The sequence below is a fragment of the Trichoplusia ni genome, chromosome 5, assembly GCF_003590095.1.
Source record: "Trichoplusia ni isolate ovarian cell line Hi5 chromosome 5, tn1, whole genome shotgun sequence".
NCBI lineage: Eukaryota > Metazoa > Arthropoda > Insecta > Lepidoptera > Noctuidae > Trichoplusia > Trichoplusia ni.
The window spans coordinates 4,101,460-4,113,758 of record NC_039482.1 but is presented as its reverse complement, the minus strand read 5'-3'; the positions used below and the strand labels follow the sequence as shown (position 1 = coordinate 4,113,758).

Here is a 12,299-nt window from a genome sequence, read left to right as displayed (position 1 = left end):
TCCACTTTCTGTCAACTATATTGTAATATTGTGTACAGAAATACTTCGAATCGGTGGGCGAGTGCGACATCGAGCCCACGCTCCGGCCCGAGGCGCTGGAGCAGGCGTGGTCGCGGCTGCTGATGGCGCAGCAGGAGCGCGAGCGCGACCTCACCGACGAGATCCGCCGCCTCGAGCGGCTGCAGCGGCTTGCTGAGAAGCTGCACAGGTAAAATATGCCTTATTTGTATAGGCATAAGTCACATAATAAATAAAATGTTGGAAATAATAGTTGCTCTGTGAAAATTCTTATTAAAGCTTATCTGGTAAGTCGAAAATGGTAAAAAGCAGAGTCACCTTGAAATATAATTCCCCACGATACTTGTGGAACTGATTGATAGTTTGAATCGTAATATTTTCTTATTAAGAATATAAAAACCGACTATATCTTTTAATTTTCTTGTGTATTGATATTAAGAAAACCCCCTACTCTTTTCTTGTTACCTCAAACTATATCCAATACTACCACACAACAGGGACATAAAACAAACGGAAGGCGGTCTCGACAGCGTAGAGCGACACATCGAGAGTGAGATCCGTCGCGTGGAGCGCGGCGTCCACCCCGCCGACGCGAAGCTCGCAGTCGAGCAGATAGAACAGGAGCTCAGGGCTATGGAGCACACCATACAGGAGATGTTCCAGGACTCGCACGTTCTGAAGGAGGGACGGTACCCGCAAGCCGCTGATTTGCAACGACGGTGAGTTTGAGCGTTCGATCTTGGCTTAGTTTTTATTCCTTGAAATAACTTCTGCACTATAGAATACTATAGATTTTTATTCTTGTGTCGCGGTTTGAACGGACGAGGGTTGGACTAGTAACGGTTGCGTAAGATTTTGAAGATTGGAAATAACATTTAGTACTAAAGCAGAACCAACATTCGAAACCCAATTTTTTTTTGCTACTTATCCGCCTATTTTTCCTCTTCAGTGCAGGCCACAACTTTTCCAACCATCTTAAACCTATTTACTAAACCAATAACTTCAAATCCCACTGTAGAGTCCAACAAGTCCACGATCGCTGGCTGAACGCGCGCCAGTCCTTCACCGGACGCTTGGTCCCGCGTCTGTCGTCCGTCCGGCTGCCCGTCCAGCAGACCACGGTCCGGCGCGAGACCCGCACGGTGCTGGAGACTAGGGTCCACGACGCGGACCCCAAGTTCCAGCAGCTCAGCGAGGCCACCAGGTGGTGTAAGGAGAGACTGGTAAGAACATTTTTAGTAACAAGTTTTGCTTACTAAAACTTCAAACATTTCATTTCTAGATTTTACTTCTAGCAAGCCCAAATCAGGCTTAAGAAACTTTAGATTGCAAAACTATTATAGCCACTTTAAAGTAGTAATGCAAAATACTTCACTATGTCTATAATTTTAAATTGACGAACCATTGTAATGGAAGAATGTATAGCGTGCTAATGTTAAACAATACATTCTTGTAAATAAATAAATGATTGATTTAAGAGCGCGTTTGCCAAATGGAATTCCTATGGAAGTTCACTGATAAATAAAAAATAAATACAGATAAAGGTTGACACACATTTAACTAGAATTAGAGTATGTTCTAATTCTAGTTAAATGAGTGACGAATATACAAATAAGTGTTTTTTATTACTTTTTAGAAAAAGCTCCATGAATCCGACTACGGCTCCGACCTGCCGACTGTACAGCATGAGCTCAACAAACACCAGCGGGAGCACAAACAGATCGACCAGTTCCACTCCAAGGTAATTTATACTTTAACTTTATGTAAATAAGGATTATAATTCATAATTTAATCCATGTCTTCAGTGTGCTGTTATTGTCTAAGAACGCAGAAAAAATGTTTAACAAAAGTTGTTATTACTCTATTTCAAATCATGTTTATTAATTTCTATACTTCTTAATATCTTTGCTATTAAAAATTGACCTTGTAAATCAAATTAGTTTTTCTTCTTATGCTCATAGAGACTATTTTTGCATGAATTGATCTTGTTGTCTTTTCCAGGTGGAACAGTGCGTCCTAAACCGCTCAAACTTCAGCGGTGAAGAGCTGAACCTGTACAACCAACATCTCAGCCAGCTACAGAAACTGTATGCTGAACTGCTCTCGACAAGCACTAAACGGTCAGTTGAAAATTGACTTCTAAGTATATTAAATAAGGTTGATATTGATTTGATAGAATTTTCTGATCTTTACAATTATGTTTTAGATGAAAATTGACTTAGTGTCAATTGCAAATTGCCAATCAAACCTAATACCCAACGCATACAAAACACAACACAAAACCAACCTTACTACTTGTTCATAAAGTCCAAACTTCCTTAACCAAATTCAACACTATATAATAACTTTCTTCCCCCTTTTCTACAGCATGTCGGATCTAGACGCGTTACAAGATTTCCTCCAATCAGCGACGGCGGAGCTCAACTGGCTGAACGAGAAGGAACAGGTCGAGCTGTCTCGCGACTGGGCCGACCCTCACATCAACCTGCCCGCTGTACAACATTATTACGAGGTATTACGAGATTTAAACTAATATTTAATTATCGCTATGTGATCTTGTCTTGTGGAGATTGAATTATCCTTTCCTATTGATTTTGATGTAGGTTTTGATCTTAAAAAATGGGTTTAAATACAAAAAAATCCTGTCAAATGCTAAAAAAATTACGATAATTTAATAATAATTGTCTATCCAAAAAATTCCTGTCAGAGTTACTAGATCATTTTATGATGAGGAATTAATGGAAATTGTTTTTATATGTTAATATTGCTATCTCTCTCATAGTCAATAATTTGGATATCGTATTGCAATATAACAGATATGATAAGAATTCGCAGAATAAATGAAAATAAGACAACCTACCATCATAATAGTGTAAATATTGCAATATCAACCCTATCCCGATCCCTTAGAGTCCATTATCAAGTAATCCCGTTGTTTTATAATTAGTTTAAACAATTCGTTTTGTTACAAGCATTCGTTTGGAGACGATAGAGAGGTTTGTTTAAATAAGTTATGTTGTTAATTGTTTAATTATATTTTGTTGCGTTTCTTCAGTTTTTAATGTGCTTTGTATGTTTTAGTCCGCCAGATGGCGTTGCATGTTGATGTTAGAACAGTTTTTAAGCTAAATGTTGGCAAAAACTTGTAAAGAAACATTTTTTCTTGACAAAATACTCAATTTTTAAAATGCAAAATAGGACATATTCCCTCTCAACTTGAATCGTCTCATTACAATTTGTATCAATCTAAATTATACCTTGACGTCATATCAATAAAATTCATAAATCACACCCACCTGTCGTCGACTTATTATCAACAATTATGTCAACCAAAATAGAACCTTACTGCCTTACTAATAGAACACATTATTCTCTAGCAACTGATGTCTTCGCTTGAAAAGCGTGAGCTACAGTTCAGCAACGTTATCGACCGCGGAGAAGCGCTCATCGCTCAACACCATCCCGCTACTAAGACGATCGAGTCACATCTGCAGGTTAGTCGAAAATGTATTTTAAATGTAGAAAGATAAGCTTCAAAATTTACTGTTATTGCTTAGTTAAGTAACTTGAATAAAAAGAACACTACAGTGTTTTTTTTTATAAAAGACAATCACACATAAAAAAGTAAAGGATTTTTCAGATAGACTCTTTCAATTTAGTCAGTTGTCTAATACTGAACTTTATTCTGAAGGTTTTAAAATGCATATTCTAATATCTATGACAACTGTTTTAAATCCTAGATTTTCTCTAAGATCCAGTTTGTAATTCCTTGTAACTATTTATCGATAGTATTATTTATGTTGTACTTTAAACACATTACAACAAGATTCAGTTTTGCTAATCCTCGAAAAAGACTGTCAACGTAATTATTTATGAAATACTGTAAACACATTTATCACAACAGTAAGTTTTTAACTGCAGCAATAGATCATAACGTCTGTACTTATAACAATATCTACCATGTCTATGCCCCTATATTGAGTCCATACGTCCTCATCACCAGGTAATGCAGTCCCAATGGGCATGGGTCCTGCAGCTGACCTTGTGTCTCGAGACACATCTGAAGCACACCACACAGTACCACAACTTCTTCGAAGAGGTCAAGGAGGCCGAGAAATGGATACAGAAGTAAGTTTGTTTGGCGAGTTTAGACTTTGTGTTCTAAGGAATAGGGTTTATATACATTTGTAATTATATTAAAGTTGTTGGAATTTAGATTTTGTGTCCTAAGGAATAGGGATTATATTGCATTTGTAATTTTTTTAAAAATTTGCCTTACACTTTTTATGCTAACGTCTATGCAATTGTTACTCTATGTTACAGTACATTACATAACTTAACGAATCCTGTCGTTAAATATGTTTCACAGAAGTCTGTTTAAAGGCAAATTGACATAAAAGTTATCGTATATAGTTACTTAACGATTTATTTATTTTTATCAATGCTATAATATTTTTACAATAAATTAAACTAATGTTTACATATATTTTTTTCGTATATATTTTTGTATTAATTCTGTTTAAAAAACGACTGTGATTTGAATGAATTCTTTTGTAACATGAAACACTCACTCACTCAGAGGACATTGGTGTGGTAACCTAGTGGTAACCACTCGGCTACAAAGTCAAAATATTTATTCAATTAATTATTTCCACAGACGCGAAGAAGCCTTGAACACAACATTCTCCCAATCCGAGTTCACTCTCGACCAAGGGGAGCGACTCCTCAAAGGCATGCAGGAGTTGCGTGAGGAGCTGAACGCTCACGGGGCCCTGGTCTCCAGGCTGGGGGATGAGGCCCAGGCCGTCAGGCCTCTGAAGCTCAGGAGGGCTCCTCTCACCAGGCCCTTGAGGGCTGACACCGTGTGTGCTTATAAGCATGCTAATGTGAGTACAGATTTACAAAAAAATATTTGTTTTTTAAGTAAGAAAGAAGAAAGAAACATTTATTTTTAAGACTGTAGGCAAAACAGGTGGTTTTTACAGTTTATAGTCTCTAAGCCCTCTCATAACATATTTTGTTGTTTGTCTTTCATTATAGTTTTATTTATCGTCTTTTCCTTTCGTTGACATGTCCATGTGCTAAATAAAAGTACTTGGTTTATGACAAGTTTGGAAAAAGAGTAATAAATTTGTCAAAAACTTTTTTCGGCAATCTCGCAAAATGTCGTGAAGTCGACAGTACAAAATTATTTTCCATCTCTCCTCGTAGTTTATATTGTCATTTAAATCTTATAGCCTTCCATTCCCATGAATCTCCCAAACCCATCTATTTTAACAATACAAACTCACTTTCTTGGTTTTTGCAACTCCATTTTGAAGCACTTCCCGATAAGCTAGCAGTCTGAAATTTTCAGTGTAGCTTCAAACCCCATTACAATGAATTTACAACTATAAAAATTGTCAAACTGTTTGTGTTTAGATTTCTAAAATCTTTAAATCTCATATCCTCGTTCAGGTGGCCATCGAGAAGGGCGCCGCGGTGACGGTAGTGGACAACTCAGGGCGGTCCCGCTGGCGCGTGCGCGTGGGCGGCGCGGGGACAGAGGTGCAGCTGCCGGGCGCAGTACTGGCGCTGCCGCCGCCCTGCCAGGACGCGGTGGACGCCGCCGCCCGCCTCAGGACTGCCTACGACAGGGTGAGTCTACAGACACAGCTTACAAGGGGACGCCGCAGGATTGTCGCGCAGCTACTAAATACGGGGACGCTGTGCCCCGGTTCAGGTGTAGTTAGTAGGAGTCTGACAATACCCACGCGAGGTGGGTGTCCATGATGATTCCCCATCCTAACCAAAAAATTGGACTATTAGGGATACACGCTGGCGCTGAACAGTGTACGACGGTACAATAGAATAGGGTACAATATTCTTTATTGTACACCATAGAATTACATGAGTTATTCTTAGAATATATAGTGTAAGGGTACACCGGTGGTCTTAGGTAGCCTAAGAACTAGATGTAGACATGAAAAGGTGTACTGAAGTGGTAAAACTTTTTGTGGATAGTCTAGGAGCCTGAAAGAGGCATATCAAGCTATTAAAAGCAATAATTTAATTGTACAACGGGTTATTGACGATATTTATCGTGTCAAGAATTATATCCTCAATATAGTCCAATAAGGCTCGCCAATACTGTCATGAATATTATTTATAAGTCTATCAATCTTAAATAACTGCAATGCTATCAGCTGATAAGCAATCAATGTAATTTATTATGTCATTACTGAATTTAACACTGAGTCACATGTGCATCATAACATAAACGACATCTGACCCTATATTTACATTGAACCGATCTCTACAAATATTAATGAATTATCAACAACGTTTAATAAACAGTTAATTTATAACCGCGGTCTGTACAACCTGGCTGTCAATCGCGCGAATAAATTACAATAATGCGTTAATTCAAATTGCAGTATGCGTTAATTCCCATCGCATTTCGCGTTAATTCCTAAACTATGGGATTTGAAAGTGATTGTAGATAGTTACATAAATAAGACTTTTCTCAATGCATTGCTTTGACTGCGCGTGTATATTCATGCATTGTGTTTGTGTGTTAGTGCTTGTGTTAATAGTGTATGTTTGTCTGAAGGTTATACAACTATGGCAGAGGAAGCAGTTGAGGATGAGGCAGAACATGATCTTCGCTACCATTAAGGTGGTGAAAGGATGGGACTTCCCACAAGTGAGTATAGTTCTTCATATTCTATAGCCTTGACTTTAGGTCTTGTCATCTACATCTCAATCGTCAACTACAGTCTGCAAAATGTTGTTGTTTTTTTATTATTTTCATTGTAGCTTTGTCTACTACCTAATACTAAGTATTGTACATAAAGATTCAAAATATTGTTCAAATATTAATTCAAAATATCTCTCATTTCAACTCAGTTCGTGGCAATGGGCGCGGAACAACGCCAAGCCATCCGTCGTGCCCTCAACGAGGACGCGGAGAAGCTGCTTGCAGAGGGCGACCCCGCCGACCCGCAGCTGCGGCGACTGCGCCGGGAGATCGACGACGTCAACCGACTGTTCGACGAGTTCGAGAGGAGGGCGCGTGCTGAAGGTAGGACTTTCTACTCTTAGATATAAGGAACATAGTCGTTTAGCTGCGAGATACAGTGACGTAAGAATAAATACTTTTTGGTTCAGAATTAAGTCAGTGCGCTGAAAGTAAGGTTCTCAGCCTGTTGAATCAGTCAAAGCTTGCAATCAGGCTAATTGCAATGGTTTGTCTTACATTTACTTATTGGCTGCCTCGTAAACTTTGAGGGCAAGAGGTTGCGTTGGTAGATTTAAGGCTTTTTGTCAGGGGTCCTTTTAGATATTTTAAAAGCTCGTCGTCGTTTTAAAACTTTGTGTGGTCTTGTTATGTGGTCGAAATCCGTTCGCAAACGCTTTAGAAAATCCCGGAAATGTTGTTCCTAAAATCCTCAACTAGGACGAGGCTACCGTTTATAATCATCAATTTAAACCGAACCTCCATAGAGTCATATTTATTGTTTACTAGATATGTCTGAGTGAATATAACCGCACAATAAAACTAGATCGTAAACAACATAGTACGTAATTAATCAGTTAGAAAAATACAAGTTTTATTGGTCTAATTGAATAATGGGACTTTAGAACACGAATGTTGGATATTAAGATTTATATGAAACGATTTCTATATCTCCAGTAGGTTACTATACTGACCTTTCAATTGAAGCACGTGTGCCGCGTACGTGCACACCTATTTTATATTGATTTATTATATAAACATAACGGTCTTTGCAAAGTCTTGATAATGGGCTTCAAAATTTGGTCCTTATGATTGAAACAGACCGAAAAGACTAACGAAACACATACGAAAGACATATCTCCTTTTATATAGCATGTTTGAGATCCCACTGCTGGGCAAAGACGTCTTCCTTCCTCTTCCAAACCTTTGTCTTAAGCGATTTCTGGCTACGTGCGAACAGTGGCCACCTCCCATTTATTATGCTATTCATTTGACTTATACTATGTAGTAGATATTATAATACGAATGATTAATAGTAAAGTATATGATATCTAAATAATCGTACCCCACATTAAGATATTGCAACACCTTGACAGGACAATAGATCATTAAACTTAACCTGTCTATGAGATGTTAATGTTATTAGCTTGCTCTGTCATTAATATTGAATGATCTTATTCAAGCAGTAACTAAATTATTTCTGAGAACTACAATTCAATTATATAAAACATATTTAAACGAAATTTTGGAAGAAAGCTCCATACAACTTTGTTTCATATTATTTTTTACGTCATCTCACGATAATCTTAGACACTTTTCGTTTGAAGTTTAACATTCACATTATTTATTGAGTAGTAAATAATTAAGTACTTCTATAATAAGCACCCACCATGACATGCCCTTAAAATTGAGCTTGATGACCTAACACCTATAAATAGCTGACAACAGTCACAGCTATCTAGATTGTTTACTACACGTATGCCTACTGCTGCCACACGACCGCTGAGATACGCTATTCAACTGGTACTTGCACCTTGACACTAGGTGATTGAGAGGTTTTGATACTTGAATTTTTGGTATTTTTATGCTTTTTAGAGTAATATCAATTATGTTATTTCAATGGGTGGATGGAAATAAGGCAGGACTAGAAAGTGGTTCTTTTTACCTAGTTTATCAAATACTACTAACAGTTTTAATTTAAGTTCATAGTAAATGCTAAAGGGAGTCTCATATTGACATTAACATTTTTTTATCAACACAAATTACAAGAAATAAGCATTCGGTATCATAAGGGTTACTTAACTATTTCAATATATTATAAATCTTTTGGTAATTAACTGACTACTTAATAATATAAATTGCTCCATTTTTCAAGTATCAAAATCACTCATCCCACATCTCAATAGACATCGACGTCTCGCGACAAAGGACAAACGCGTCGGTCCTACGGGCGCTCTCCGTCAGTCGCAATTAGTGAATCTTACGATACGACCTGTATAGTGTTAGTAGTAAAACCGAAACTCGCGCCTTCAAAGACTCGAAAAAACGTTGTGCGTTTATTGAATGGATATTTCTTGTGATAAATATGACGAGTTGTGAAAAAAAATGTTTAAACAATTGGTTCATATCGAATAGAGAAATGTGAAACGCTCATAATTATAATAAATTGAATAAAAAAAACCGTCCAAAATTGGACCAAAAAATATAAATAAAAACACTGCTAACAAATCACAGAATCTCTTTTTCTAATGTTATTTAATACAATATTACATTAAAAAGAATACGCCATGCTATACATGTTGAATTATTGCAATAGGTCATATATACTATAAACAATTGATACACAGTAATTGTTACGAATAGATTCTCAATAGTTTTTCGATCTATCGTATTTGTAAATAGTCGTCGCTTGTATTATTGTGTTTCAGTGTTTGTTTTGTAGTTGCCTACTAGTGTTGTGCCTATTATACACCTCTCTATACCGTAGTGTACTTTAGTGATAATTACAGCTCCAGTTATAAATAATCGAAAATATAGTTTTATGTGTATTGATATGAGGTTAATCCGAATAGGGCAAAGCAAATTTAGGCAATAAATTTCAATATTTTTTTGGAAGTACTCCGAAATAAATGTGTTCTTAGTTATTTAACAGTCTCGCGAAACATGTCGGTCTCTATTAAAACCCGTACAAAATGCAAGATGTTTGACAAATTAATCAACTTTTAATAAAAAAAAAACCAAAGTTAGGACATGTCTTTTTCCAAAATCTCACTTTGGTCCTTATCGTCTTAAGTAATGTTTATGTTGACATGACCTGCTATTATGTAGATCAGTTTAGCAATGTGTATACCTGCACTATTATCAGCAGACCAGTGGTGGTTCGTATGAAGATTATACTTATCTTGGTATACAGTAATTTATGAAGAAAAGTTCATTCATATTTTGCCTTGGGTTGAAAATTAGGCATTAGGCATATTTTATATTGCAAATATAAAATTCTATCCATCACTCAGTCCGATACGCTTTTACGCCTGAATTGCATAACCGATTTTGATAGAATTAGTCCTAGGTATAGCTTGAACCCTAAGAAATGATATAAACCACTTTGGATCGTGATACTCAACAATCATACAGGCAAAGTCACAGGCAGAATTCTGTATTACTTCAAAACAAAAATACACATGAATATCTAATTCCATCCTATTTATTATTTCAATTAGTCCATCAATGTGCCTCGAATGAGCTCTGTCATTACATATGACTCCCATTGCTATAATTACTTTTGTTTTTTTCATATTCAAATCATATGCGATTCATCTTTAGTGCGTATCGCGTTTCTGAAGGTTGATAACGGTTATTTTTAATGTCATTTAAAGCTGTATTCATTTTCTATAAACTTGAAGTTTGTGATAGTTAGAGGTGCTGTGTGTTTCAAGATCTGGTCTTGTGATCCGCATAGGTATTAATGTAACAAGTTTTCTGTCCATTTAGATCAAAAGTTCAAAACGAAATATTTTTATAGTGTTTGTGATGAATCTATAAATAAATAAAACGGTGATATTGTGCTCTGTGTTGTGTGTGTAAGCGACTTTATAGACATTTTGTGTGTTACAAAGAATATAAAATGAAGAAAATCAAGCGTTTGTTCTCGTTCGGGAAAGGAGGTAAAGTCAGTTTTTGTGTTGATGTAAATTCATCAATTTTTATATAATTTAAAATTACCTATCTCTTTTATTTAAACTTTTCAAAATTTCAATAGATTACAATTTACGAATTTAATATCATAATATAAAACTACATATATCTGTGTAAACTCAAATATGAATACAAAATAAAAGTAAAAAGTTTGTGGTAATATTAGATTATGTAAAACTACATACCTATTCGTTATTCGTAGAACATCTTAATTGTACTCAATACTCAATTTTATTCGTACAAAACTCAATTAATGTTACACTTATTCCTACGACATATATTTTAATTAACAGATTCAACAGATTTCAACGGACAATAGAAAAAATATTCTAATCCTCTTTAAATTACGTCAAACATTTTCTCCACCGGTCCCTTCATCCTGCAATAAACATTAACAGCACCTCAGGAACATCGCCTACTCTCAATTTGTCGTGATCTCACTCAGCTCTCTCAATTGTAACGGTTTCGGGTCGACCTTGCCATAGCATGTTTGCTTATGAGTTAAAGACACCCACTTTTCATGAATATATGACATGAGTATTTGTTATTGGACCCTCGAGATTTGTGTCTTTTAGTATTAAGTACTTTAGGGTAGAAGGATTTAGGTTTATATTAAAATGTCATAGATTTAATTTTAATGTCACGAGCCTACGACACTTGTTTATGTAATAAGTACTTTAAGTTAAAAAGAATAAGGCGCATATTACTTAACCTATATTTCTGCTCGTTTTGTCCTCTGAATTTTATTTTTGACCTCTACTGTTTCAAGATATTTCAATCGATGTGATCCTTATTAGTAATCTAGTCCAGCTCTCATTGTGAGTGGAAGGACCTAGATTTTTAATACTATTTTTGTAGACCAGTGCTGTATTGCTATTGAACGCATTTTAATTAGATTTCTTGTACAATCTACCCTTAAGAAAATGCTTGTTCAAGTGATCTCCAAAACTGCCAAGACTTTTACTAGTGAAATATTCATCACTTGATAGTTCAATTCTCCAAGTTAGAATAGGACATCAATCTTTTAGCAATTATGTTAATGAATACGTTAGCTGAATTCTCAAGAAATTTTAGCTATACATAACATCACATTACTTCGATATCTTGACTCTTCTTCAAGAGAAGAAGCTTGAAGCTTGTTCAAGAGAATTTCCTTTAAAAAGACCAGAACAAGTCAATCCAGGGTTCATAGCTGTATCTCTCTCCAGACAGCCATCAAATCTTAAAGTCATTGATACAATTAAACTCACATGACAAGTCCTGACCTATAAACTAAGTTCGTTAACCGGAATCAGTCTACAAATGCAAAAAGTTTCGTCAATTAGTTCTAGCGGCTAATGATGTCATAGTGTTTTAGAACGGGCGACGTTCAATTCGATCGACCTTGCTGAAATACAGGTTGTGAGAGTTATCACTGCAGTCCTCAATAGATTTGTGAGTGGGCGGTGTAGTCTTACAGAGTATAAGATATCAGTAGGATAAACTTGGAATTCAAGAGCAACGTTTTTGAAGGTAAAAGGACCAGTTTGTCTTTTGTAATACGGTTGGTTTTGTCGTCTATTCTGTTTTTAGTAAGTACTGTTTTATT

At 36.1% G+C, this 12,299-nt stretch overlaps 1 protein-coding gene across 29 annotated transcripts in view; it reads left to right on the top strand.

The window, feature by feature from the left end:
- Positions 1-12,299, top strand: part of LOC113494126 (microtubule-actin cross-linking factor 1) — a 213,712-nt gene that overhangs the window by 102,000 nt on the left and 99,413 nt on the right. For 28 of the 29 annotated variants that reach the window (XM_026872294.1, XM_026872309.1, XM_026872291.1 and 25 more), the window contains 12 exons: positions 39-208; positions 516-737; positions 1,037-1,241; positions 1,655-1,759; positions 2,020-2,138; positions 2,386-2,530; positions 3,396-3,512; positions 4,022-4,146; positions 4,676-4,904; positions 5,476-5,655; positions 6,611-6,703; positions 6,907-7,081. In XM_026872294.1, the coding sequence (XP_026728095.1) occupies positions 39-208; positions 516-737; positions 1,037-1,241; positions 1,655-1,759; positions 2,020-2,138; positions 2,386-2,530; positions 3,396-3,512; positions 4,022-4,146; positions 4,676-4,904; positions 5,476-5,655; positions 6,611-6,703; positions 6,907-7,081 (1,885 nt within the window). Of the gene's footprint in view, positions 1-38; positions 209-515; positions 738-1,036; positions 1,242-1,654; positions 1,760-2,019; positions 2,139-2,385; positions 2,531-3,395; positions 3,513-4,021; positions 4,147-4,675; positions 4,905-5,475; positions 5,656-6,610; positions 6,704-6,906; positions 7,082-10,604; positions 10,681-12,299 lie in introns of those variants that run through there. The other variant, XM_026872301.1, reaches the window with a different exon arrangement.